This window comes from Drosophila erecta, unplaced genomic scaffold (genome assembly GCF_003286155.1).
Source record: "Drosophila erecta strain 14021-0224.00,06,07 unplaced genomic scaffold, DereRS2 tig00000279-arrow-arrow-pilon, whole genome shotgun sequence".
Lineage (NCBI taxonomy): Eukaryota > Metazoa > Arthropoda > Insecta > Diptera > Drosophilidae > Drosophila > Drosophila erecta.
In genome coordinates, this window is record NW_020825216.1 from 65,579 (window position 1) to 93,456 (window position 27,878).

A 27,878-nucleotide genomic window follows, 5' to 3' on the forward strand; every position below is an offset into this window, starting at 1 on the left:
TACGAGAAATAACGCGCAAACAATTATTGGTAGTTCATTTGTGTATGTTGCCTAAATACAGACAGCTAAAAGCACGGCATGAATTTGGAATTCTTAAAAAATCTTAAATGCATCGATAACAAATGAGAAGTCGAGTTCTCTATGCTGATGGGAGTTGCTATATGCAATTACCATACACAGAGTTTGCATTATGCGGAGACCATTACATGACCCCGCCGAGTATAGATCAGATCGTGGGTTTCCCGTACATATATCAGTTATGTATATATCTATATAAATGTGACGCGTGTTCGCTATGGCCGCCGTTCGACAAATGGATTTGGTTTTGGATATCATTCATCACATCAAAAGTATTGACTAGGATGATCCCGACGATCTCCGGCTGACTAGCGCAGGTTCAGCTGTCTCTGCTGGCCGCGATCGTAGAATAGAAGATAGGCAGGCACGCTCAACACCTCGTCGATGCTCACCTCCCGCACAATCGTATCCGATGTGTAGAACCACCTAATAGGGATAGCAAGGAATTAGGATAATAATTACACATATAGCGAACAATGGCATCCATACCGATGTGCATTCCGCAACGAGCCGCGCCTGTAGGTCACAAAGTGGCCACTGTTCGCCTCTCCGGAGTGCACAACCACGGCCAGAAGCCGGTAAAGATTCTTGGGGAACATGGTGCCAAAGCCCTCGCCACCACCCACGCCATTGTTCATCGGCAGGCTGGAGGAATAGAGCGACATTGTCGAGCCCCAGGGAGTGCCAGCCTGCAATCGTAAAGCAATATGTGAGTTACTGATTACTATGTACACAAATTAGAAAGGGAAAGAACCATTTCAACTGAACTATTGAAGCCTTGGCTTTTATAGGGAAGTTTGATATTCTGGAGCATGCAAATGCAACACGAGCTCACCTGGCTGTTGAGATGCGGCTGCACAAAGCTGTAGGGAGCCATGGAAAGGCTCTCGGGGAAGTGCACGTAGTCCTTCCGCTTGCACACCTGTCCAGTTGGCAGCCACACCGTTCGCGCCACATGGATGCACAGGCAGGCCGGCAGTTTGGCGAACGTAACCGACTTGGTGTGCGTGGTGGTCTCGTTGCAGGAATCGCACTTGACGTCGCTTAGATCCTCCGATGTGATATACTCGCTGAGCAAGTGGCCCAAACTCAAGCCAGTTCTGCGTTGCTGCGGCAGATTCAGTGTGATGCTGTCGAACTTATCGTATCGCACAGCCGATTTGGAGCCGCAGCCATTGCACACGATCTGTGTGCCCATGGCGCCCTGAAACGGATGCGCCACCTGGCTGGGCATCATGTTCGACCAGATGGACACCCGGCCGGGTCCGCGATGCAGGCGCTCCAGCGATCGACAGGAGCTGGAGACCCGGCGATTCAGGCCCTCCTCCTGCTGCTGTTGGGATTGTGGTAGGCGCGGTCGAGACAAACGCTCGCCGCCCAACATAGGTGTGGCCAAGGAATCCGAATCACTAACTATCGGAAATCCAAAGGGTGTCCCTGGCGAAACGGCATCTAGGAGCAGGGATCCCAGGCGATCGTTGCCGTCGCGCTCGCAAACAGAGGCGGGCGAATCCGGTGTGTGGGCCTCGGAACGCACCAATCGCTGCAAACTGGTGCTCTCATCGTATTCCATGTTCAAGAAATCGGTGAGCATGGCACTGGAGGGCCTGTTAGGTTGATCTCCGATCCTCTGGCTGGCACCCAGACCCGCTGCCATGGAGCTAATCGGTCGGAAGCCCCCAACTGGCGTGGCTGTGCCCGCAAAGCTGCTGTTATCATCGTTATCTGTGGGCAGAGCATCCGACAGACAGCCGAGGGGCTGTGGTCGTATGGCCTCCTCCTCCAGGGAGGACAATAGCACATGGAACAGCTCATGGGCGTCGTGCTCCTCCTGTGGAATCACCCAACCCAAGGCATTCAGAGCCCGAAGAACGGCACCCGGAGAGTGGGGATCGCCGCGCAGGGTGGCATGGGTGCCATTGACCACCTCCAGGGTGTTCAGCATCGAGGTAATCAAGCTTTTTCGATCCGGCGAGGCGTTGTTGTACAATTGCAGCCAGGCAATGAACTGGGGACAGGCGGCCATCGCCTGGAGCAGGGTATTTAGGAAGCAGGTCCGCCCAAAGTTGTGGAGTCCAGCTATTTGGCCGCGGCGTTGGCGCAAGCGGGAACCTTTAAATGCTTCGCTTAAGTAGGGATACTACGCTATGGATAATTTACAACTCACCCGAAGGACCCCAGAAAACGAATGCTCCCACAACGGCGGCCACCGTCACTCCAGCGGCCATTAGAATCTTTTCGCTCTCCATGGCTCAGGACTAGTGATTTTTGGTTTTCTAGTGCGGATCACTGCGGTGCCGGGAACTCCTGATCCCGCCGCGAATATCACACATAGACCCAACTCTAGTTGGGAATTTAGACCGAAAAATTTTTGTGTCTCTTGCTGTGTTGGAAAGCGATTCAATTGTTAACACCACTGCGTGAGGCCATTACGCAACACTACGGCGCAATTATCGGTATCGTTTTGGCACGGAGGCAATCGAGTATTTCAAAAGGCAACGAAATCGTTTTACCTGTGAAGGCTAAGGCTATGAGCATTAAACTAACATAACTTTAAGAGCTAACATCATCTTATACTCGCTGTGTCGTCTATCGATAGCGACGCCATTCTATCGACTTTCGATAGGCACCCCAAACAGCTGTGCGGAAAGGGGATTGGAATAAAGGGAAAAACAAAGCAGGCACAACAGTTTTCAAATCGAAAAGGAAACATTCGGAATTCGGTTGTCGTTCGGGCTAGTTCAGAGTAATCAAAAAAAAACTGTTCGGAGTTTAAACAATATATTAAGAAGGAGTAGCGTAACCGTGTACAAATTGATTGCAAAATTTATAAGTGACTGTGAAAGGTGAATCAGCTGTGTGCGCAATTCAAAACAAGACTCTGGAACCTTCCCGTCGGTTATTCCTACTGTAAGTTTTTCAATTGGCTTTTATCTTGTTTCAATGCAGCCACTTTGCATCGTCCTTGTGTCCATTTCGCAATTTTCCAATTTCCCCAGCTGACTCTTGCTGCGCAATAGAAAAGTGGCAACAACAAAACATGAATACATGCACACACACACACACACACATACGCATAGACTAATCGCTTCTGTTTTCGTTGCTGCTTTATTGCGCCGTTTGTTTATGTTGCCCATTCGCTGCGCGGCCGTTGTGCAATTGGCTCCCATTTTCCACATTTAATTTTGGAATCTGTGCCACGCTGCTTGCCAAATTACATATTCTAGAATAATCGAGAATTTTCGAAAGTGTTGCATTTCATTTCCATTCAAATCGTTCGTATCTTTTCTCTTTGTCGCACATACAGACACACAAACAAACGCACACTTGTTTGCTCATGTGTGTGTGTGTGTGCGAGTCACGTTTAACGGTTTCCTTCCGTGTGTTTGCTTACAGTGGGTATTGGCTAACATTTATTTCGCAAGTGCCTTTGGAAAAACTATTTTTGGTTGAAAAATATGCGCTCACAGCAACTGATCTTTGAAATTTTGTTTTGTGTGGCAATCATAAACCTAACAATATTTCTCAGCTGACTTCTATATTTTTGGAACATCAGAAGCTAAACAACAACATTTGAACTTTACAATATTATATTGAAATCTAGAATTGTATGAGCAAGGAATACATATGTAACAGTTACTCGTATCCTACACCCACTGTATCTAAGACCCCTCTTTCCTTCCCAGGCGAGCTGACCGCGAGCGGAGCTTTAACGACGACCTCAAACAAAGAACAAAGAAAGCGCGAGTGCAGTTGCCATTGCCTTGTAGCAACCAAGCCATATAGACAGCTGGCTCTAACCGGTGGTAACCAAATTCGCACTTGGTCGAAACCAGTTGCTGCAGCTGCCTAACGTCGCAGACAACAAAGAGCTCGGAGGGAATATGGATGCCCAGGAGAAGAGGAGCGCACAGTCGGGACAATCGGGCGACCAGGATGAGCACGACGAGCGCCGGACCCGGACGGACAGCGAGAGTTCCGTGGACAGCATGACGCGCTTCGTGCTGCCCAGCTTGGATGGCACTCCGCCGAAGATCGTGACCATGGACGAGGTGTCCAGCATGTTCAAGAATCTGCGCAACATGGAGCTGGCCCACGAGATAGCCCTCAATCCGGACTTCAAGCTGCAGAAGTACGAGCCGCCCTCGGATAGGTAAGCATACATGCATTAGCCAATCAGCCAAATCATGGAAGCCATTCAATTAACATTCCTTTTGTATGTCCACAGTTTGGAGGGCGCCATCAAGAAGATGGTGCACAAGGCCTTCTGGGATCTGCTGCGTCAGCAGCTAGACCGCCAGCCGCCATCGTATGATCAGGCCATCCGGCTGCTGGCCGAGATCAAGGAGTGCTTCCCCCAGCTGCTGTCGCCCAACAACGAACGTGCCCTGGCCCACATCAACGAGGTGCTGGATGACTCTGTCATCCGCCAGCAGGCGGAGCGGGGTACCCTGGACTTTCGGGCGTATGCCAACTTTGTGATCAACATCCTGTCGCGATCCTGTTCGCCAGCAAGAGACGAAGCGGTGGCCGCCCTGCGGGAGATCGAGGATGTGGTTGACACGTTCCGCAGCATCCTCGAGCTGATGACGCTGATGAAGCTGGACATGGCCAACTTTATGCTAGGCCTGGCGCGCACCGAGATCGCCGCCAATTCGGTGCAGTACGAGAAGGAGAAGTTCAGCAAGTACCTGCGCGAGTTCCATGGAAATGGTGGGTTGCCGGCCGCAAAACTACAAGTGATCATTGGTTTATTTGGAATTCCATTATTTTCAGTTGGTTTTCCGGCCACTGAGGATTGGCTGCTGCGTCACCGGTCCGGGAGCAGCGTAGATGAGACCATTTACAATGCCTACATGGAGCTCATTGACTATCCGGCCGACAAGGAGTTCCCGGAGCTGCTGCGCATCGACAAGGAGCGCTTTGCCGGCCTGAGCTGGCGCGCCCAGCGCTTGATCTTGTGTGCCTCGCTCATCTCGGTGGCCCAGAGCACGCCCATCATTTCGCAGCGCCGCGAGAATCGCATAAAGCTGGCCCAGCAGCTGGACATCATTGTGCAGGACATCAAGAACCAGGAGTAAGATTTCTCATGCTCTAGCCAAGCGCTCGTTTAACCCTTCTTCAACCGCAATTCACAGCCAAGTAGCCACTGCCATCGAGAGCTGCTACGAGCAGATTCGTTCCTTTGTGAACAAGGCCCTGGAGCAGGAGAACATGCCCGTGATGAGTGATGACGACCAGGCGGCGCTGAAGAACCAGGTGCTCAAGCTGGCCAACAAGGCGTCGCCAGTGCCCAGTTTGATGGGTGAGTTTTCACTCGTTTATATGTTACAACATTATATTTGATCTGTGTAAATCCATTTCAGCCAAGCGATTGGATGGCTATGTGCGGGTAACCCTGCGTTCCAATGGCAGCATTCCGCCGCCGCCCTCGGGATTCGCCGACTACCAAGAAGAGCTGGTTGCATTTATAGCCTCGTTCCGTCGCCTGGTGTCCTACAACCATGCCGTATTCGGCGAGCACTTTCACCAGATCCTCAACAAAACGTTGGCCGGCGAGGAAACTGAGACTGCCGCTCCCACGGCCAGTGGCATAACCGCCGGCCAGGCCCAGACTGCCAAGCCTTAGGAGGGCGGGAGTGGATTTGTCTACCGTCTAAGGCAACACAAGATACCAGCATACAACCATCAGACACACCTGTAGGCGACCGGCAGATGGCGGAGATCTGCATGATGTTGGGGCAGCCGGAGTGGCGGACAGCATCTTCTGGGCAAAAGGAGGCGAGCAGATTGTTCTACGTTTCTTTCCATTTCGCAGATGTTTTTCCATATGACGTGACACTTGCGTAGAAATTTTGACGCACACCCGTAACCACCAAGTAGAAACCAATACTCCAGATCCAAATCCGCGTGCAATACAAATGGGATTTGAGTTGGATGTGAAGAATCAAGAACGTGTTGGGGCGTCTGTGATAACAAGAATATTCAACATGAAATTCAAATTTGAGGGGCCTACGAAAAGCGAACTCGATTGTGTGTGCTCCTCAATATTCGTAATCTTAACCCTCTCTTCAGACTTACGATAAATATACATATATTATATTATACACGTGTACCCACCCTAACCCCGTACTAATCCTATGTTTTAGAATGTTGTGACCCCAATTGAATTTAGTTAGATGGTTCTATTGATCAACAGTGATTCGACTGAATCTACACGAATATGAAGGCAAATACGTGTGTGGGTGCATTCAGATATATCTCTACCTAGTATACCGATATTGAAAATAAAATAAATGAATTCAATTGATTTAATCTTTTTGGTGGCGCTGGGAAATGTAATTCATATATAACGACAGTTTATTTAAAATATGTGACATCGGAATGAATTTGAATCTGAGAGGTGGCCAGATCGGGGAGAATATGTACAATGTCCGCTAGGTGGCGCCACATTAGGCAATAATTCGCCAGGTGGCGCCCTGGTGACGGTTTTCGAAATGTGTACTAGATTTGAATTTCATTTCCATTACTTAAGATTTAATAAAATGATTTAGTTCCTCACTGATTCACGGCCAATATAATAAATGCAGTGAAATTCAGTAGGTTAAATTCAAATACCTATCACCTGGCCTAGTCGACTTTAAAGCCCATGACCTCGCCTCGCATTCATTTGCAATTTTCGTTTCGTTTTCGGTTTACATTTTCCCTTTGATTTGCCTTCGGTGTGGGTTTTGCCATTATTTGGGCTATCTATGCGCAGCAAGTGTGGAAAAGTACTATAAGGTATTTCATTTGGATCGCGGAACGCGGAAATTGTAGATGGCATCGTTTCGAAATCGATATCACATGGAATCAATGATTTCGGGGCTAAGCACATGCGAAATCCCCATCAGAACTATATCCATCATCGTTACTATATTAAACTCATTTCCGTTTCTGCGCCACATAAAAAAAAAATACTATATTACGCAATGGCACCGGCAATCTTATCGAGGAAACGGAATGGATCGGTTTACTATTGCCATTGTGGTGATAAAGCACCAGAGAAGATTAGATTAACCAGCTCGTTCTGCTTGTGGATTCATTTAATCACGATCCAACCAACTACGCCGACTTATAGCCAATATACCATCGCATTTTTATGGTATTTACCGAAATTGCAGAAGGTAAATCCCAAAAGTAAGCGGATGAAGTCATTTCGGATTTAATTAACTTGTAATATTCAAACAGAATCGCAGCTAGCTAATTCCAAATTCATCTAGTTTTGCGTCAGTTGTAATTACAATTATCGCATAATGACGCAGGTTGATGGTTTGGATAAGATACGCCCTATATGGCGCACATAGGGTATCATAAACTATTTCACTTGGCATCTCTGCAGTTTTAATCATCCCAAGACATTGGAAGGTGTTGTTTTCTTATCTGCCAACATATGTACACATCCGTATGTATGTGTGTGTCTGTATATGTATGTATGTGTGTATGTGAGTTGCCCACTGATCATAAATGCCACCGCTGATTGACTGAGTAGAAAAATTGGAAACCGATTGGAACCACAGACCTTGAACGATCATTGACGATATGGAAAACTCGACAAGGGAATTACACGAAATGGGAAAAGCGAAGAGGAAGAGCGCCAGGCATTCGGAACTCGAGGTTTTTGATTATAGTGGCATTCTGTAATTGGGCCAACCTTGCAGAGTCGCGATAATAGTGATTTACCACTCATTTGCACCAATAGAGATAGGAAATTTATAAGTTGCCCCAATAAGTATGCTGTAATAAATGCCATATCTCTGGTCCTGTTAATAAGTTTTGAGCGTTAGCGAACTAAAATTAACGATAGATGATAGAGAAACGCAGTTCACAGAGCTATTTTCTATATTGCTTAGCGCCTAAAATAAAATGAGAGCATGGTGCAGATATTTTAGGAATGTGCTCGAAGCGCCATTTAAAGCACTTTAACCTTCATGTTGGGCGGTTACAGAAGGTCGGGTCAAGGAGGGTTAAAGCCACACATACATATACTCGCCTATATACATATATTACACACATCTGCAGAGAGAGAATGAGAGCAGCCGGCATATTGCATGAGAATATTTGCACGTGCTGTGCGCGAGAGCAGCGCAGGCGTTTTACCGTTATTCGACCGGTGCTTTCTCCGATGTCCTTCCACACTCACACTCTCTTTCTCACTGCCGCGCTCAGCCTTTCCTTCTCTCACGTTTCGGGGTAAGTTTCCCCTGAATGCGGCGAATTCTGCGAAAACCACCACCGCTATTATTGTTAGTTAATACACCACACCTATCTGCCCACACCCCGATTCGCCTCCCTTTTTGTCCAGCCGTTGCACTGAAAGAGAGAAGAAAGCTGGAAAGACAGAGAGAGGGCAAGAGAGTGAGGGAAACGAAAACAGCTGCAGTTGATGATAATGATAATGGTAATGATAAGGATAAGGATATGCAAAGTGACAAATAACTGCATATGTCCGAGTTAACCTTTTGAACTTTGACATTGTGGGTTCAAATGTGAGCAGTGCAATTAGAATGAGATAACGTAAAAGATGAGGATGATACGGATAAAATGTTAGGGGCGGGCACCTCAAACCCTTAACCTGCGCACTTATAAAGCTGAAAATCGGCGAATTAACCAAAAAAAATACCTATAGATAATCAAATCTTTTTTCTGCAATACTTTCATTTAAGGCTGAAATATCTGTAAGTCCCTCGAGTTGCAGGCTTCACTTTATAGCCTTTTATGTGGACTTTTGTACGCTGCATCAGCTGTGTACATCGATGCGTACATAATGTGCAGTGCCAACATGGACACACACACACACACCGTATGGATATAGAACAGCTTCTGCGCTCTGAGTTAGTTTTTTCCCGCCTTGCAATGCTCTTTTTTGGACCGATGAATTTCCATGCCCTTTTTTAGACACAAAACAGTGAGCTCCAAATCGGTTTTCACTTTTTTTTCGAGACCCCCAAACAAGTGGTGGAGCGTAGGATTTTACATGGGCATAAAGTGAATATCTATGTATACAAGCATATACATCTATGTACATACATATGTATGTAACTTAAGACGAGTATGCAGTGCAAATGCTTGAAGATGCTTTCAATTTTATTACCATTTTTAAACGATATGATGAACCGTTAAATGCACTTCTCCGTTGGTCAGAATGAGTTATGCGCCCATTTAAGGGTTAAAGCTTCCTCCTTGATCATTTTCCCAGCCATATACAGATAAATCACACACCTTTAACCTCCCGTTTTCCATTCCCATTTCCATTCCCATTTCCACTTCCCGTTTTTCCAGTGAGCCATAAAATGAAGGCAATCGATCACTTTGCATTATAAATCAATGCATGCTTCTTCTTGAAGAAGGAGGTTGGTGGGGGGTTGGGGGGAGGCAAGTGTGTCTGTTGGAGAACGGCTTACACAGCATAAAATGCGGAGAGAGCGCCAGAGAGAGAGAGAGAGCTTCGGCTGTTGCGTATAACCATATTTGGCTTGCATTTTGCCCAACTGCAGTGTGTGCGAGTGTATGTGTGCACACGTATAAGCTGCGCTCAGCATAGCCCCTCTCTCTCGCTCTCTCTCTTTCGCTCGCAGAGAGCGGAGTAACAGAATGAAATAATAAAAATATATTTGAACTTGAACTTCCCGCACCCGTCTCTGCGTGTATATCTAGACGTGTGTAAGTGTGTGTGTGTGTGTGTGGAGTCGACGCCCCCGCCCAAAAAAGAGCCGGCAACAAACACACCCAAATACAGTAAGCCCCCCAAAAAATAACACACTCAATTGCCAAACACAGAATAAGTGTACAGTAAAAGGCTTGTTTAAGTAGTTAAGAGAGATGGTAATTAAAGTTCCAACGTACATATGTATGTGCATGCATATGTAGGTTGAAAGATTCTGCCTTAAGGACTCACCACTGTACTTAGTCATACGCCCGCGTTCACTCCTTTTTCTTGGGCCGACTCCTCCGGCTGAAAATCTTCCATCGAATTCCCGATTATGGCCGCAGAATTGGCCGCGAGTCTCGAAGCGAATCGATTTATGAAGCGACTTCTACCTGCTAAGGTCCTCCGATGATGCGATGATGCGATTTGAATAATAACGATCGTCGATTGCCAGTATAATAACCATTTCTCATTTCGTTTTCAACTCCATTTGGCTGCTTTTCCCTTTTTATTTCGCCCTCTTCAGCGGGCTGCGTTGTGAGCGGCATTCGTAATCGCCTCCGTTTCCGTTCGAATGACTGATCAAGTGTATATAATGAGTATATACATTTATCTGGTATGGGGATGAGCTTCCTCCGACAGTGCCACCAACTTATGGAGAAGTAATCGCCTAAGGTCGTAAAACCATATATGAAACCCATCGTTTCGGGCGTGTTTACTTCCATCAAAATCAGCAGCCACCTCTTTTCCTATCTTTTCCTATCTCCAAAAGCATCGTATGAGTTATCTAGTTTAGCTGTACCAAGCTCGGATACTTAGCATCCAGCTCTGAATCGGAATACACCTGAATACCGAGCGCGTATCAAGGGAATACATTCCTTTCGATAGAAATCGAACGATATGGTCGAGTGCTATGGCAGATAAGTTAGGGGAAACCTGAGTGGAACTGATATAGTTTTTCACCTTGATACTAAAGCACCTGATGTTACGCAAGGATTTTCTATATATGTGACGCATTGCCATCGACTTTGAACGATTCCCTGTTTTATTCCTTTGATTTCCTTGCCATTCCCCTTTTTTGGCTTGGCGACGGAAGTGCTGTCAGCCACGCCCATTTCTGCACTGTCATAATTTAACACCCCCACAGGGCAACGTGGGAACAATGGAGCCTCTGAACAATTAACCCTCTGAACACCATCTAACATTCAACCCCAGATGGCGTCTAGATAGGCGAAATCCGTCCAATGCCTAAGTCATTCAAAAGAAAGCATTGTACTCTATATTAAATGTATTTATTGCTTCATGGCTTAAGTAAGTTATATTGGAAATTATATTAGGGAACAAGTCCCAGAGTTTTGGACTCCGCTTGAGATGCATTCGGCTCAAGTGATAAATATTCGAGATCTTTCATGCTTGTTACTCATAGGGTTAATGACTTCCCGGAGTTTTTGGGGTCGAAGTTCCCTCCGATCCCACATTGAATGCAATTTTAAAGAGTTTTTCGAGAACGAAAACACATAAAAAAGTGAAAAGCCAAGTGGGTAGGGCGTTGTATGCTTGACTTTATCGCGGGGGAAACACAGAGAAGAGCTGTGCTGTATTTAATGCATTGGCACACACATATGTACATATGTGCATATGGGTGGCACATTAATTCTACTGTACCATCTTATCTTGCATTTCGGGTTATATATGAGTATGCACTGTTTTCGGGGCGATTTTGGGCGGAAAGAGCCCGAGAATATTGTGCTTTTGAGGCTGGAAGCGATTAGTCAACGGAATTGCCACCACCACCACCATCAGCAATAGGCAATCAGTAATCAGTAGTGCCCGAAAACCGAACCACCACAACTGGCGAAACAGCTGATCTCACCCTCTAGCAAAATGTTGGCCCAGGACGAAGCCACCCACCCCGAACCCCCCGAAAATCCGGTGACGGGTGTCTGGGGTTCAAGGTTGAGCCACTGCGGTGCGACCCTCATTTGGGCAAAGCCAGTCCCATAAGCAGATGCACTGGCAGAAATCGGTGGCCACACACTCATCAAATATCATATCTTTCGCGATATACACAAATGATCTTCTTAGCTGTATAACTGATAGTGCTTTTTTCCAGTGCATTCCATCCCTGCGCATTCCCAGTTGGGGTGGCAATTGTAAGGGCACCCACCCCTATATCGTATACCCTGTATATCCTTCACATCCGGGTGAATCATTCAGCGCCTGCTTTAATTCCTCCTTGCCTTTCTATTTTTTTTGCCAAAAATTTCGCAAAAGGGACGCAGCACGTGTCACTTTCACAAAATGCTGGAGCAGTAACCGAAAACGGAGAAAAAATTCACATTGCAAATCCGTGATGAGTCATGGGCTTTGATTTGGTTGCGTTTTCACGAAATTTTTGAGTCAAATGCATTCGAGCAAATTGCATTCCAAATTTCGTTTTCTTTTCTCAGCGCTGAAATGGAAATGCAATTTGTTGCGCTCTGATTACTGTCTCCGAAAAGCGTGTTAGGGTATGCTTTAGTCGGGTGACTTGGGGAGGGGGAAATGCTTTGGATACATTGTTTCTCCGAATTAGTATGTCTAATGCAGACCATTAAACAATTTTAAGCCCCAGTTATACTCAGTGATCTCATAGATGATTCATTAATTGATGATATCAATAGCAGTCAATTGGCGCAGAATCTCTGACGACAAAATGTCCACACATTGGTGGAATACCAGAAAAAAAACGATAATATGTTCTGTTAAGTGTGTTTGTCTTAACCCCATAAACAGCGGTTGGAAAAACACACAAGAAATCTATTCAACCTTATGCAAATTTTGGAGAAAAGCTGGAAAACGGGCAAATGGGGAAAATGTTTGTTTAGGTCGCTGTGCTGCACATGTGTAGCTGTAAAATCGAGATGCCTTTCAAGACTCAGCTGGTTTTTCCAGATGGTTCTCAACTTTTCGATCTCCAAACTCCGAAATCTGTGAGTAACTTAGCAACTATATTGAATGACATAGGTAATAGCTCTTTTGGCTTGTTAATCAAGTTGATCAAACTTTTTAGATCCATGTCACAAGATCGTAACTACCTTTCTCCCCATCTTCCCCTTCCTCTTCTCCATCCCAGCGGTCAGTCAACGGTATTCCAAATTGACTTTCGCAAAAATTTGCCTAATAATTGAAAACTAAAACTGAAAATAAAAAATGCCACATTATTGTTGTTGTTGTTGCATTTCATTTCGCGAGCGCTCACTGAAATTCTAATTAGCTAGTGAAAGTCATGTCTTCCCCTTTCCCTTTCCCTTCCCCTTTCTTTCCGCCTTTCTTCCCCGTTAACTGTTAACCGCTTTGGCTCGATCATTTTCATCTTTTGTGGCATTGTCCGTTTGCCGTTTTCATGTGAACAAACGGACGGACAAACGAACGGACAACAGCGAATTGTGCCATTTGAAATGCACGGGAGATACGGAGATGAATATCTGATGACGATTTGAATGGGCAACGGTTTGTCAGTGGATAAAAAAAAGTTACCTAATAGTTCGGATATCTGGTATGGATATGAACGCATCTGAAATGCATTCGAAGTAATTGGTGACCACATTTACATACCACACTTGCTGTGCATCAAACAGTCTGTACAAAAACACATCGGCACTCAAGTTAGGTGACCAAATTTGGCATTATTTGGCCCCCAGTTGATTTCCTGAGCTAGTTAAACAGCGGATGCAACGCCATATAGAACACATATTGACATACATATGTACATCCCTAAAGCTACAGGTGAGGGTTTCGACTTTTGGGGATTACGTATGGCTGCGCCCACGATCTATGTACCAATTGTATATGGGCAACATTTTGAGTTTCCGCTGTTTAGTTTGAGTTTTTCGAAAATAGTTCGTTACATTTCAGCACTCGCACACAAGCACAGATACGAAACACAGATACATCGATTGATCAAAACAATTTGGTTTTCGTTGCTTTTGGACATTTGTTGGATACATTGTACATTTTTGGGATAAAACCGATAAAAGCCTCGCTTTTTTGTTGTTCGTTTTCCATTCAAAATGCCAACGGCCAAAAACGGGCAGCGACAGCTCAATGTCAATGGCTTCAACTTATATACAGTATATACTATATAGCGCATACATATGTGCGCTGCTTGAAACCCCAAATAAATTATACGAAATTAAATGAAAAATGCCAAAAACGTTGACATTGTATATTGTGTGCTTGTTTGACGCTCTTCCTTCCATGTTTTTGTCTCTACCGAATTTATTCAGATATCATTTGTACGCACTGAAGATCTCCATTTCGCTGGTTTTATTATCCGCATTGCAAAAGTGAAAAGTCGCCCAAATATCGGGTAATACTCGGGCCATGCAGAGATCCATTTGAATTCTTCCGCCAGCAAGACTTTCAAACAAAGAGTTCTTTTGCGAATGTGGCTCTCCGTTTGTAGACCAGTATTTGTACCAGTATTTGAATCTGTCAAATACACCTGGGGCCAGTGAGGTAGAAACGCTACTAGAATATACTCTTACTTATAACTTTTAGCTTTAGGAGCTCAATCGTTGGCGTTATCAGCATGGTATGCGCCTTACGAAAATATGAAAATCAATGTTAAGTGTGCTACAGAATGTCTTATTTTGATGGAACTGATTCCCTCAGCTTGACTGTAATCTCAAGTTTTTTTGCAGCATTTTTGTTTTGTTGGTGGGAAACAAGTTTTTTTACAGATCTTGTGCCGCTGCTTTTGCTTCTGTTTCTGTTTTTGCTTCTGTTATATGCTTTCTTCACTCCTCTCGTTTCCATTCTCTTTTCAAACGGCCTGGCTATTTCAAACGTAACTGTCAACAATGGGCGGACTCTTCTTGGACTTCTTTAATCATTCCCCCTTGGTATACACTCGAAAAAAAATGCCAAGTTGTGTTAGCTTTACCCAGATCGTGGCCGTTTAAGTGGAGATATGATTGCATTAAAATGGAAAACACATTGAAAAAAATCTTACATTTCATGTTGATTTTTTTGGCGAGTGTACTATCTCTCCACATTGTTGAGAGGCAGGTGCTTGTGCTTTTCAAGCAATCGCCAAACGGTTTCCGATGATCATGGCCATTATCGTCATTACGATAGCTACGTTCATCATCGTTGTTTCTGTGGCGTTTGTGTGTTTTTATGCTAAACGGTGCTCCCGGCTCAATTATTTATAATTTTTTTTGTTCCGAGCGGGATTATGTTTATATCTCCTTCATATTTACCCATTTCGTAGGTTTACCGCTTAGCCTAAGCCGTTTAACCTCTGCGCGTTGCTGTTAGCTGCAAGTTTGTAGGTGGTCTTCTGTTATTTTATTATGGATTTTGCTTTTTTCGCGCCTTCAGCTTGTTTGTCCCTCGGTTTTTGCTTGTTTTCTACCCATTTTGCTGTTTCATATGCAAAACAACGCCAGCCAATAAGTGTACATTACGTTTCGGGGATGGATGGATCGATGATTCACTCCGAAAACATGGAATCAACTTTGAGCCGGACTTGTGACTCATACCTACGTAGATGCAAATATGTAATTCAAAAGTTCCGGAGAGTGACTAGACGATACTATACGGCTTGGGAAAAACAAACATTCATTTTAATCGCACTACCACGTTGTTGTATTCACAAATGTGCATGCATATATGAAGTTTTTGTTTTGGCACAGCTTTTCTTGGCTTAAGAGATCACCGAATAATCAACCTATATAAGCCCAGATCGACTCGTTTTCCCACTCTCAAAGTCGACCCACTGCCATCTGGAATCCGAATGACTCACGATCTAGTTATAGCCGCGTCACTCCTACTTAACGTTAAAGCTATCGCCCAAGATCGGCGGCTATAGCGATTCGGATCGGTCAGGTGCCACAGTTTGTGAGTCAGCCAACTTACGCCGACTTATCGCCAAGTACGTACACATATAGTATACATATTTTCAGCGCCCTTATCAGTCTTATTAGTTAATCGCTGTTGAAATAAATACACACATTGGAGCACTTATATATTTCATTATTATTTATTGACTGTGGGTAAGTGGTAATGGGCCTACGTGTCCGTCAGTAAAATATGTGCTTGATAACAGAGTGTTGGGCGCCAACGAAATGCTTTTCAAATCAAATCAACCCGCATGCGAGTGAAAAAAAGAAAGGAAAGTAAAGGCTAAGGGATAAGTGCCGCATGATAATGGTATGAGCAATAAGTAAAAGGGTTTATTCCACTGATAATGCAAATATTTTAGGACTAGTGAAATCATGCGGGTGAACACAATTCGGAAAACAATCAAATTTGATAAGCAAGAGCGCATATTAGGATTCACTAAACAAAAATGCATTTATCAAAACAAATATTAACTAATTTCTACTACAAATATAATGTTCTAACAAAGCGGTTTTTTCACGACTAACTTGACCAGATAAGAAGTGCAAGGAGCTGGCTTATTTTATCTTTAACGAGAATTCAATCAATATTGAACTAACAGGCATTACTCAGTTTTTCAATATTTATGGTTGGCTTATTAAGAAGGCTATTTATACGCGTTAGCACAGCGTTCGTTACTAGTTTCACTGAGCGCAACTCCCCTGCAATTCCCAAGCAGTTCCGCAACAAAACTGTGTAATAAACTGCCACCCCTAACGTTTCCCATAAATTTAAACATTTCCCCAACGCAAGCGGTAATTTATCCCACAAACCCGTTTGCAATATTTCTGCCAAGTTCATTAACAGTTCGCATTAAGATTTGCAACTAAAATAAATCACTTCAAACCTTCTATAGCACTCAATGCTTTCAATTGAGCTGAGAACAATCAAATGATTTTCGACTGGTAATTTAAAACTTCAGAGGGGCCATGGAAAAGTCCAGAAAATGTTGGACCACAAAGGTAGTACTTCAAACGAGCTCCTTGCATGTCGCACCCACTGGGAAAGTGGGCGGGGCCGGGTCTAACTATCTGCTTGGCACGATCTGGGGCCTAAGTACCCCGGGCATTATGCTGAGTGCCCGATTTGGGGCCTCACGCAATGCTTTCCGCTTTGCGCCCGGCTCAATCCGGATTCCGGCGGAATCGCCGGGGGCGGGGGCGTCTATCTGCCCGGGATCTGGGCGTGGCCGGTCCTGGATGCACACACACACACACACACACACACACGCAGCGGCAGAAAAAGCAAAGCTCACGTGTGCGCTTTTCAATTTGTGTAATTAGAGGTGGAAAGCGTCGCACAAAAAATGGCATCTTTATTTGAATATTTCATTGTCGGCAATGTTTTGCGTACCCTTTTTATAGGAGAATGAAGCCAACAGAGGTTGGTTCGAACCATTCGAACTCTGTTGTTACTGCATCATATGTTATGAAACTTGGTATTTGTATGTATTATAACCTTTCAGGGCTTGGTATAAAGTTCGAGAGCTCAGAACCAACCCAGAGTAGGGTATTTTCACTTCGGTCCCCTCTTAATTTTTCATTGTTTTTTTATGTTTGGCTTAATTGACGCTGCTCTCGCGCACACACATGCAACACCCAGCTGATGGCAGTAGACCGCAACGGGCCAACCCTGCGAGAAAGCAGAAGACAACAGAAACATTCAGAACCCCAGGAATGGGAATGGGTATGGGAAGCGGAATGGGAATGGGAAGTGGGTGTGCGTCGATGTGGGCCCGCCAACAATAATACATTGCACAGTCGCCATGTGTACATATATGTACACGCATGCATACAGATGTATGTACACATAAAACCAGCATACACGCATATATAGAAAATTTCATTAAAAACCACTTTTAGGTTTTAGTTTTTGCAACCCACATTCTTCGTTTTCGATTTCGCTAAATGCAGCAAAGACTGCCTTCAAAGCACACTGACCAAAACCAGTTAGTATAGTCTATACACAGACTTCACATAGCAGAGCCCACTGTAAATGCGATCTTTGCGTTAGTTACTTCACCATGCAAATATGTTGCTCTAACCTTATAAATGCAAGACTGAGCCAGAGGTGGTTTTGGCCCTGTTTTTCGACTACGCCAAATGAATGTAACAAAATACGCTGGATTTATGCGCATAAAATTATGGATAGCTCACTAAAAAACATAGTTATTTTTGAAGTCTTACAGAACTCAGCCGGAATCGGCTAGCAAATTATTCAATTCCTTTTAGCAATCAAAAGGCAGGTTTGAAGCATTACTGCTTAGAATCGCTCTGCAGAATTGAATACAGATACAGTATGTCCTGCTAATTTGATTCCAGTCTCACCATCTGTAATGCCCCATCTCCACTGCCTCTCGAGTGGCAAAGCGCCGTAGTGACGACTGATTACAAGTTGCTGCCTCCGTAGACCTCGACACCCACGTGAGACGCAGCGACGTGTGGTTTTCGCTACTTTTTTGCCCACATTTCTTTCATGGCCAGCTTGGAGCAGCTCCACTTGGCGCTAATCAGATGCGACAACAGCAACAAGAAGCTCGAAAACCAACTTCTGCTGCTGCTGCTGCTGCTGCTGCAGCTGAATACGGCGAAAATACATAAATATGTTCGTACAACAAAAAGGCAACAAGAAATAAAGTCTCGCCAAAGCTGACGCCGCAATAAACAAGTCAAGAAAGCAACTAAAGAGTCGACGGAGACAGGTGAAGAGACGCGGAGTAGATGGAGGGGTCTGTCTTCCAGACTGAGCCATGTGGGTACAGTTGTGCTCACAACGGCAGTGCTTCTCATTCAAGCGTAAATCTTTACATTTTTAATTTCCAAATAATGATGCTTGAAGTACTCTTTCTGCTTCCACTTACATTGTGGGGCTAGCGCTGTTGAGCACTATTTTTGCGGCCACCGCTGTGCTCATGTCTTGCACCTTTCAGTCTGAGAGGCTGGCTCCCTGTAGTAACACACTCAATGGGCGTGAGTGCAGTGCAGTGTGTCTGTCTGGTGGCCCGACTAAATGACTCAATGAAAAATTTTTTTTCACCCTCCACAGTCAACTATTTTATTGAGCAATTGCCATGAGACAGAGGACTATAAATAAACCATAATGTGCTACCGAGAACTTACAGTTGGGCTTGCTTACATTGGTTACTTGGCTTAAAGACAGCTATTACCTATTTATAGCACACCCAACCTGCTATAAAAAATATATGATTCAAAAACTAAAAAAGGCTAACCAAAGTTGCGAAATAATTATCGTCCATGTTCAAGAAGTTTGACTGTGGTGGCAAAGTTCAAGCAATTTAACCAGTTCACTGAAAGTTCACTTGCACATATTTATTAGCAGTAATTTATTGTGAAGAGTGCTATAAATGGAAATGAATATTGTTATGGTACATTGGAATTTTCTATTCTAATAATAATACTAATAATAATAATAATAATAATATAAGCAATAGTTTGGATCTAGCCACAGCTGTCTAGCCACTGAAAATGAGTGAAATCTGGCGAAAAAATTGAAATTCGAAATAGTTCATATCTTTCGCTTTCCCGCAGCGTCTGCAACTCGGGCATTTTCCGAGTTTTGCAGACAGGTGGGCGTGGTTGCGCCCCCACTACAGGTGCAACAATGTCGGCAATGCAGTGCGCTGGCCAATTAACGGAGCAATTAGCGCCATGGAATTTGGCGATTTAGCATTATTACATTAACATAAATTCGTGTTGGCATTTATACACCACGGATCGCGCGAAAGCAAGCACGATTTACTCCGAGTGCTACTATATACCTGGATTTTCTATTGGAGCGAAAGATGTTTTATTGGCCACAGTGGAGGTCAGAATACTAGCAACTTCGTTTTGTAGGAGGTTACATGAGTTAAATATATAATGATTTTTTATTAGGAATTGAAGTTGTTTTTATTTAAGACACAATTATTTAATACCTTACTGCTCCTAAGCATAATGATCTGGGTTGTTACTTTGCTGCTAAAATGTTGAGCGGTGCTGTTCTGCGGCTGAGATTTTGAGATTTCTTCAAACGTTTTTTCGCCTTTTTAGCCAAACTAACCGTCCATGGCCTTGGGTTTCGGGTGCTTAACTCCCCCGACTGCAAACGCACGATCCAAGCTTACGTACATTCAATACCCCTTATATACCCCCCAACCCCCTCTCCCACCATCGCCATAAACTTTTTCGAACGTGTTTGTGCACGCAAACTAATTAAGACGGGCAATTAATGGCTGTATTTAATTTTTCCCAATTGCGATGCTGAAATGGCCAAAAACGCCGGAGTGAAAATGTATTTGCAACTTGAAGATGGCCAAAAGCGGTTAACTGCAATGCCAGCTGTTGAAATGCGAAAAATACAAATGCATATGTACACACATAGATACAAAAATACAGCGATACAGCGTAAACGGGTGGGGTGACAACCCTGGCGGTGCGTGCATGAAAAATAATGGAAATGGAAGAAAACCAAATGAAATGCGAAAAATGTACGAAAATTTTCACATTCAATGACCTTGACAATGGCTTTGGCCCAAGTCGCTCAACTTGTTTATTTCATTTACTTCGCTTTACGTGTGTGTGAGCGTAGAAAACGTGACGAGTTACGTACGTACTTTTGGAGAAAGGTCGTTGATCATGGCTAAATGTTGTTGTTTTTTCGTTTAATAGCGGTTTCAAAGTCAACATCAACGCGCTGCTTTTGGCCATTTCAGTATTTCTAGTTTCAATACCCCCCGACCACCATCCCTCCGTCGGATTCCAGCTCTTTTCGAACTGTTTCCCTTCAAAAACAGCTTTTTTTTCTTCTTAAATTCAGTGGCGCAAGGTTAATAGTACCGAAAACCAAAGCCATTGGCCAGGGGAAATTTCTGCGAGTTTTTTCGTCACCTTGCCAAAAAAGCAAAAAATAACAAACGATCGAGCAACGAACTTAAGAAAAGCAAATAGAGCCGAAATAACTTAGGATTGCGTTCTAAAGAGCAAATAGAATAGAAAGACGCTTATGTTATCTTTCAGAAAATAGGAAAATAATATACATAATGGACTTTTCTCATGAATGGGATCAACTCTGATCAACAACTTTGCAGATGCACCTATTTCTCATTTCCAATGTCACATCATTTTTCCAGATCTCGCTGCTTGCTATGTGGCCCACAAACCAAGACACGTTTTATGGCCATTAAAGCGGGCTGATGGACGCCAAACACCAAATACATTATGAATATGTACCATTCGAGAAAGAAGCGATGAAAGAAGCGTCTTCGGGCAGAGAAGGAGATAGAGAACGAGAACAAGAACGAGTTGATCTCGTAGCTCTCCACAATCCAATGCCAACCAATGACCAACTGGCCATATTCGGAGCAATTTGAAGCCAATTTCCATCGCTTGGCGATCGCTCCATTCTTGGCTATATGTTTTTCACCGTTAACTGGGGCCATTTCCAAAGACTCGTCTGCAAGATAAGATTGTGTCACTCGCTGTCTCTCTTCTTTTGCCGAAGACAGCGAAAGAAAGAGAAGCAGAAGAAGACTAAGGAATTTCGCGATGACGTCGGCGAGTATTTTCAACAATAAGAATAATTTGTATTCATTCGAACTTAAGTGAGTCCCATTTCGACAACAAACATGTTATCTATAAACCATTTTGTCAGAAAATCTTTTGAGTATGATAAAGAACTGGAATTAAATATTGCTGTTTTGCAATGATTCCCCGAGAATGTATTGTAATAAAGGAAATCGTTTGCAAAACAAATACCTGGAATATTTCTTCTTTTCTAACGTATTTTAGTGGTAATGATGATATTAATGTTAGTTTAAAGATGATTTTTTGGTCAAGCTTGAGTTTCGGCGCTTTTCGCCGAATCCATTACATGTGCAATTGTGGTTTTTCGCAATTTTCGGACTTTCCGCTTTGATTTCAATTTTTTGGCTTACTCGAAAAGCAAAATAAAGCCAAAAAAGATGGCAATACCAAATGCGGCAAAACGGATGGTGACGAAGAGGGGGGAGGAATGGGGGAGCGGAAGGATGGGCGGGGCGGGGCGTGGCGGGGGCTGTGGCTGGGCGCGACGTCACCGACGTTGGAGCCACTCCTTTGACCATGTGTGCGTGTGTGTATTCGTGTCTCGCCACTCGCGTGTGTGTGTATGTGTGTGCGCGTTTGTTGTTTTCTTTTTATGCTGCGCTCTCTCTAGCGCCATCTCGCTCACGCCCTCGCATGCTCAACGCGCCGCATGTTGCCGTTTCCTTTTATGCGTCATTTTGGCTCGAAAAAGGCAATTATTTAAACAAAGATTAGTCAACGAAAACGCGCAAATAAATAAGTCTACAATATGGTTACTTATTGCCATGTGTGTGCAGCCAACGATAACAACAAAAGCAACAACACTGGCGGCTTTCCCTCTTTCACTTTTTTGTTTGCAAGCCGCGCGCGAGCGAGATGGCACGACCGGCAAACGCAAATTGCGCTGACAAAAAGCGGACGAATTTTTGGGCGAAAAACATCAAGGCGTCTGATACGAATGCATTTGCAATAACAATTGAGATATTCAATATTGTTTATGCCGTAGCTCAAATTCAAAACACACACAAAAAAAAAATAAAACAAAACAAGTTGGGAGAAAACTAAGAATCGGGCGCTTATCATTAGCGGCAACAACAACAAATGCTCACTGAGTCACAGCACAGCCTCTGGAAAAGTGCCGCAAGCCACAGAGAGAGAGAAAGAGAGAAAAAGAGGGAGAGCAGCTTAGACTGCGTATGTGTGTGTGTGACTGAGGCGTCTCTCTCGTCGTCTCTGTTGCGCAAACGCATAGACTGCACTGGAAAAATCGATTACCTATTATTTATGAATGAATATATGCATTATTCCCACTACAAACTATTAAAAATCCACTCACCTTCAATACATACATTAATACTAAAGCTTTGCAACAAAAATGATCAATTTGAGCAAAAATGCTGCACGTTTAGGATCAGCATCAATGTGCGAATGTTTATTGCTGTGTACTTTTCTCTCGTCTGGCAGCTGTTTCGCCGTTATTGTTAAAACCGGCTTTAGTGTTGTTTTTTCGTCGACTAGCGAATGCCCTTCTAGAGGATGTGCAACAGCTTAGTAAAAACTGTGTTGCATTAAATGCCTATTTTCTTTTATAAACATCATAAACTGAATCCAATTTGCATTGCTTGCATGCAGATGGCAATTTCTTATTGGAACTTAACCTTCTTACAAAAATTGTTGCTCCAACAGTAAACGTAAACTAGTATGAATTTTATTACTGTTATGTTATAATATCACAGTACATTCTTAATAAACTTGCCACATACAGATGTTTTTTTTTTTTTTGCATACAATGAGTAGTTGGGTAAAAAATGTGTAAAAGCACTGTGGCCATCCCAGCATAAAGATAACAAGCCGAAGTATCGAATATGAGTAACCCCCAAACTGAATCACATGCCGCAACTGATAGGATTCATGGAAGTACACTTTTCATGGCGATATAATATACAAGGCGCACACGCACACACAGTTGCACTTGGGCAGAGGAAATTCTCCGAAAATGAAAACCGATTCGGCGAACAATTCATACCCATATATGGTAAAAGTTTTGAACGCGACTTGAGAGCGGAGAGCACTGTGGCTGATAAGGTTTTAGCGCTAAGCGGGCTTTATAAAACGGGCGGCGGGACCAGTTTTCATATCACTACCGTTTGAGTTCTTGTGCTGTGTGGATACTCCTCCCGACACAAAGCCGCTCCATCAGCCAGCAGTCGTCTAATCCAGAGACACCAAACCGAAAGACTTAATTTATATTTATTTAATTAATTTTAATAAAACACACCAAATGTAAGTAGCTTCCCCCTCTCCACCACGAAAACACCATCACCAAAAAGAAAAAAAAGAACAATAATCGAGAAAAGCCGCGGAAAAGTGTGATTTTTTTGTAAACAAAACATTTTTTTATGTGCCAGTGCTGAAAGTGATCTGAAAAATGCTAGCCACGAGCTAAAGAGTTATTGTATTGACCAAAACTCCAAAAATACCCAAGTTTGGCCCCAAATTCTCAATCAAAATCCAAACGTTTCGAATGCCAAGAGGTCGAAAGTCATCAAAATTAACAGAACCAGGGTTTCGAATACCATAACTCAAGAATCAGGATTACAACAGCAGATTTCAGGATATACGAAAATCGAAATTACAATAAACCAAAGCCATTCAAAAGCCTCAAATCAAAAGATAGGATCTAATAAGTGATAAAAGCCATGATCACCTATGTATATGGGCGTGTCACGATTTCACCCAAAGCTATGTCACATTTTGAATTTGCAAATGAATTTGCCAACACTTTCTTTTTTTCCCACGCCCCAAGACGCCAGAATATGCATATTATAATGTATAAAACTAGATCAGGTTCTTGAAAATAGTGACGTAGGCAGCCGTTTCGGCTTAAGCAGACATTTTTGCCGGTTTTTCAAAGTTGTAGTTGCAAAAATGGAGAAAACCTTCAAACATTTACACATGTACACACACACGCGCAGAAATGGCGAGAGAGAGAGCGAGTGTGTTTGTGAGAGGGCGAAAGCCAGACGACGATTTGCTTTTCGCCTCGAAACATGACCATATATGGTCACAAAAGTTGGCCGCCGCAACTCAACACACCAGCGCTCTCTTTCGCACCCATGGCGACCATGGCGCGGAGCGAGCGAGATGGCGAGAGGGAGCGACGCCTACGGTGACGCCGACGCAGGCAGCGATCGAAAAACGCAGTTAACTGGCATTCGACATTTACCAGCCACTTTCAGTTGGTTCATTCCAGTCATTCCTCTCAAACCGTGCGGTCGCTCAGCTCAGCTCGCCACTTGAGTTTACAGTAGTTTTCACGCCTTGAATTTGTTAAATCGAACAAAAAGGTAAAGTTTAACTGGCTTCGAAAAAGTTCGCGACTTATAATTGTTAACTAGTTTAGTGTGCATTTGGTAGCCCCTTTTTTTTTCATTTATAATTCGGAGTCCAAATTCAAGTTTAGGCAGCCGCCATTTTAAGGGCGCATACACACGCACACGCAAGCTGTGCTCTCTTTGGCGGCTTTCTTTTGCACCGGCATTCGTTAAGTGCTGTCCAGAAGTTTCTCCCCTTCCTTTTCGGCATTTTCCTATTGCGGTTTTATTTTTTTCGGGGTGGGGCTGCCATTCCCCTCGGTTTTCGTAACGGTTTTTTTTTTTTTTCAAATTTCTTTTTCCAATTCGATTGCAAGTAAAAATTGTCTTTGGTTGGAAAAGTACCTAAGTCGGAATTAAAGAAGTTTTTGTTTTTCCAGGAAAAAGATTCTTAGTTTTTTATAAATTTACCCATGATTTAAATTTAGTTGTTACAAAACATCACACGAGTGGAATAAGTTTTAAAATCGCATTGTGTATGTACTCTCACACGTAAATTATGTTAGTTTTTTATGGCACTTGTACATTGATAGATCGAAATTCAAGAAAACCATACAAATTCTCAGGTTTTGGCATTATTCATCGCCAAGGCGAAAGGTAATCACAAACTAATGGTAAACCCGAATTCTTCCCATTGCAGCTTACAAAATGTGTGACGAAGAAGTTGCTGCTCTGGTTGTCGACAACGGCTCTGGCATGTGCAAGGCCGGATTTGCCGGAGACGATGCGCCCCGCGCCGTCTTCCCATCGATTGTGGGACGTCCCCGTCACCAGGGCGTGATGGTCGGCATGGGCCAGAAGGACTCGTACGTGGGTGATGAGGCGCAGAGCAAGCGTGGTATCCTCACCCTGAAGTACCCCATTGAGCACGGTATCGTGACCAACTGGGACGATATGGAGAAGATCTGGCACCACACCTTCTACAATGAGCTGCGTGTGGCTCCTGAGGAGCACCCCGTGCTGCTGACCGAGGCCCCTCTGAACCCCAAGGCCAACCGTGAGAAGATGACACAGATCATGTTCGAGACCTTCAACACACCCGCCATGTATGTGGCCATCCAGGCCGTGCTCTCGCTGTACGCCTCCGGTCGTACCACCGGTATCGTGCTGGACTCCGGCGATGGTGTCTCCCACACCGTGCCCATCTACGAGGGTTATGCCCTGCCCCATGCCATCCTGCGTCTGGATCTGGCTGGTCGCGACTTGACCGACTACCTGATGAAGATCCTGACCGAGCGCGGTTACTCCTTCACCACCACCGCTGAGCGTGAAATTGTCCGTGACATCAAGGAGAAGCTGTGCTACGTTGCCCTCGACTTCGAGCAGGAGATGGCCACCGCTGCCAGCAGCTCCTCGTTGGAGAAGTCCTACGAGCTGCCCGACGGACAGGTGATCACCATCGGCAACGAGCGTTTCCGCTGCCCCGAGGCCCTGTTCCAGCCCTCGTTCTTGGGAATGGAGGCTTGCGGCATCCACGAGACCACCTACAACTCCATCATGAAGTGCGATGTGGATATCCGTAAGGATCTGTATGCCAACACCGTGCTGTCTGGTGGCACCACCATGTACCCTGGCATCGCCGACCGTATGCAGAAGGAGATCACCGCCCTGGCTCCATCGACCATGAAGATCAAGATCATTGCCCCACCAGAGCGCAAGTACTCTGTCTGGATCGGTGGCTCCATCCTGGCTTCGCTGTCCACCTTCCAGCAGATGTGGATCTCCAAGCAGGAGTACGACGAGTCCGGCCCCTCCATTGTGCACCGCAAGTGCTTCTAAGAAGGATCGCTTGTCTTGGCAGGAGGATGAGAAGGAGGATCAGGATCACTATCATGATTCTGCAGGAGGAGGAGAAGTCGAGGAAGCAGCAGCGAAAGTGCAAGTGCGAGTGGTGGAAGTTTGGAGTGCAGCACAACAAGATCAACAACAACACCAACTACAAGATGAAAAGAGCGGAACCACCTGCACACCATCATCATTGTCATCATCGTTTTGGGCGCGTGTTGTGTGGTTCCAGCGTATTAATTTAATTAATTTATTCCACTTGAGATATGATATGATATACTATGTATTTTTTGTTTTTTTTTTTATTTGTAAACCTTTAATATAACAAGAACTACAAAAAATGAAAATGAGCGAAAAAGCATATTCTGCCATTCCACACACACCAACAACACCCAACACACGCACACCCACAAGCTCACACACACACTCGCGGCATGACAAGGACATCAAGATAAAGAAGAACTTGAAGAAGATATTCCCCAAAGCGTAAAAAGAACACACACATTGCAAAACACAAACAACACACTAGCGTTTTGTACAATTCGTCAGCAACCTTATGTATTATTTTTTAATTATGATGTAATTATAAACAAAGTGAAACAAAAATATGAAAACAAAAAAGGAAAATCAAAGCTGTCTTCTTTCCCCCGCTCTCCTTCTCTCGCTTCTTGCTGCTCTCCTCGCCCTCTTCTCTCTGTCTGTCTCTCTTCCACTTTTTTGCCGGCCGGCAAAATCACCCACACACATACACACTCTCACACTTGGCTGCAGTTTCGCGTGCGATATTCACACACATTCAAGCATACAAGCATACATATGTATTTTTTTTGATTTGTACACTTTTCTAATTGCATGCGTATCGATTGATAAGTTTACGCCTGAAAATGTTAATTAAAATGTGAAAATGCAACTGAAAAACTGATGAAATGAAACAACAACAAGCGAACAATTTGGTATATGTGTTTGTATATCTAACTACCGTTACTGCAACGGTTGTCTGTGGAAAAGGGAGAGGAGGTGCAAGAGGCAAGAGGTCGACGAACTGAGGCTGCGGAGATCGGCGGCTATCCCGCTCGCACGCACGCATGCGGGCTAATGATGCGATTAAAGTGCCGTTTTAAATGGCCAAGATCCAAATAAAAGTCGAGATAATAAGGCTAACACGCTAACACAAATCGCTGGCATAATTTCATCCATCAGTTTGGCCAAAAGAAGCGGCTGCAAGCGCCGTTCATCCGGGTTTTCCCAAAACATTTTCCATTCATGCGGCCAAAGAGACGGAGCACCCATCTCTCTATCTTCCTCTCACTCGGGCGAGTGCAGTGCACTGGAAAAACGGTGGGGTGCGATTTGGGATTTATAGATTCACTTAATTCTCACTTGAAAACTAACTTGACTACACATACTTATAATATTATTTCAATATATTATTATTATTATTTAGATATTAGGTCGACTTCGATT

At 44.2% G+C, this 27,878-nt stretch overlaps 3 protein-coding genes and 1 pseudogene across 7 annotated transcripts; 2 read left to right on the plus strand and 2 right to left on the minus strand.

The window, feature by feature from the left end:
• Nucleotides 1–262: 262 nt before the first annotated feature.
• On the minus strand, nucleotides 263–2,648 carry LOC6551193 (ubiquitin carboxyl-terminal hydrolase 30 homolog). Its single transcript, XM_001976991.3, has 4 exons — nucleotides 2,246–2,648; nucleotides 914–2,190; nucleotides 568–767; nucleotides 263–504 (listed from the first exon to the last, which is right to left on the minus strand). Exons 1-4 carry the CDS (start codon nucleotides 2,325–2,327, stop codon nucleotides 387–389), a joined length of 1,677 nt encoding a protein of 558 aa, XP_001977027.1. The 5' UTR covers nucleotides 2,328–2,648; the 3' UTR covers nucleotides 263–386.
• Nucleotides 2,649–2,664: 16 nt separating this feature from the next.
• Nucleotides 2,665–6,183, plus strand: LOC6551194 (T-complex protein 11-like protein 2). Of its 4 annotated transcripts, none has more exons than XM_001976992.3 (6): nucleotides 2,665–2,988; nucleotides 3,765–4,231; nucleotides 4,307–4,791; nucleotides 4,855–5,155; nucleotides 5,217–5,383; nucleotides 5,445–6,183. In XM_001976992.3, exons 2-6 carry the CDS (start codon nucleotides 3,963–3,965, stop codon nucleotides 5,705–5,707), a joined length of 1,485 nt encoding a protein of 494 aa, XP_001977028.1. In that variant the 5' UTR covers nucleotides 2,665–2,988; nucleotides 3,765–3,962; the 3' UTR covers nucleotides 5,708–6,183. The 4 variants fall into 4 exon arrangements, with proteins under 4 accessions (XP_001977028.1, XP_026838835.1, XP_026838837.1 ...); XM_026983034.1 differs by lacking the exon at nucleotides 2,665–2,988 and adding an exon at nucleotides 3,017–3,473; XM_026983036.1 differs by lacking the exon at nucleotides 2,665–2,988 and adding an exon at nucleotides 3,459–3,477.
• LOC113564630 lies at nucleotides 5,708–22,606 on the minus strand (annotated as a pseudogene).
• Nucleotides 22,607–23,367: 761 nt separating this feature from the next.
• Nucleotides 23,368–27,360, plus strand: LOC6551195 (actin-5C). 2 transcript variants are annotated; one of them, XM_015155526.2, is made up of 2 exons: nucleotides 23,368–23,538; nucleotides 25,270–27,360. In XM_015155526.2, the coding sequence occupies exon 2, from the start codon at nucleotides 25,278–25,280 to the stop codon at nucleotides 26,406–26,408; it is 1,131 nt and encodes a 376-aa protein (XP_015011012.1). In that variant the 5' UTR covers nucleotides 23,368–23,538; nucleotides 25,270–25,277; the 3' UTR covers nucleotides 26,409–27,360. The 2 variants fall into 2 exon arrangements, with proteins under 2 accessions (XP_015011012.1, XP_001977029.1); XM_001976993.3 differs by lacking the exon at nucleotides 23,368–23,538 and adding an exon at nucleotides 24,467–24,602.
• Nucleotides 27,361–27,878: the final 518 nt, after the last annotated feature.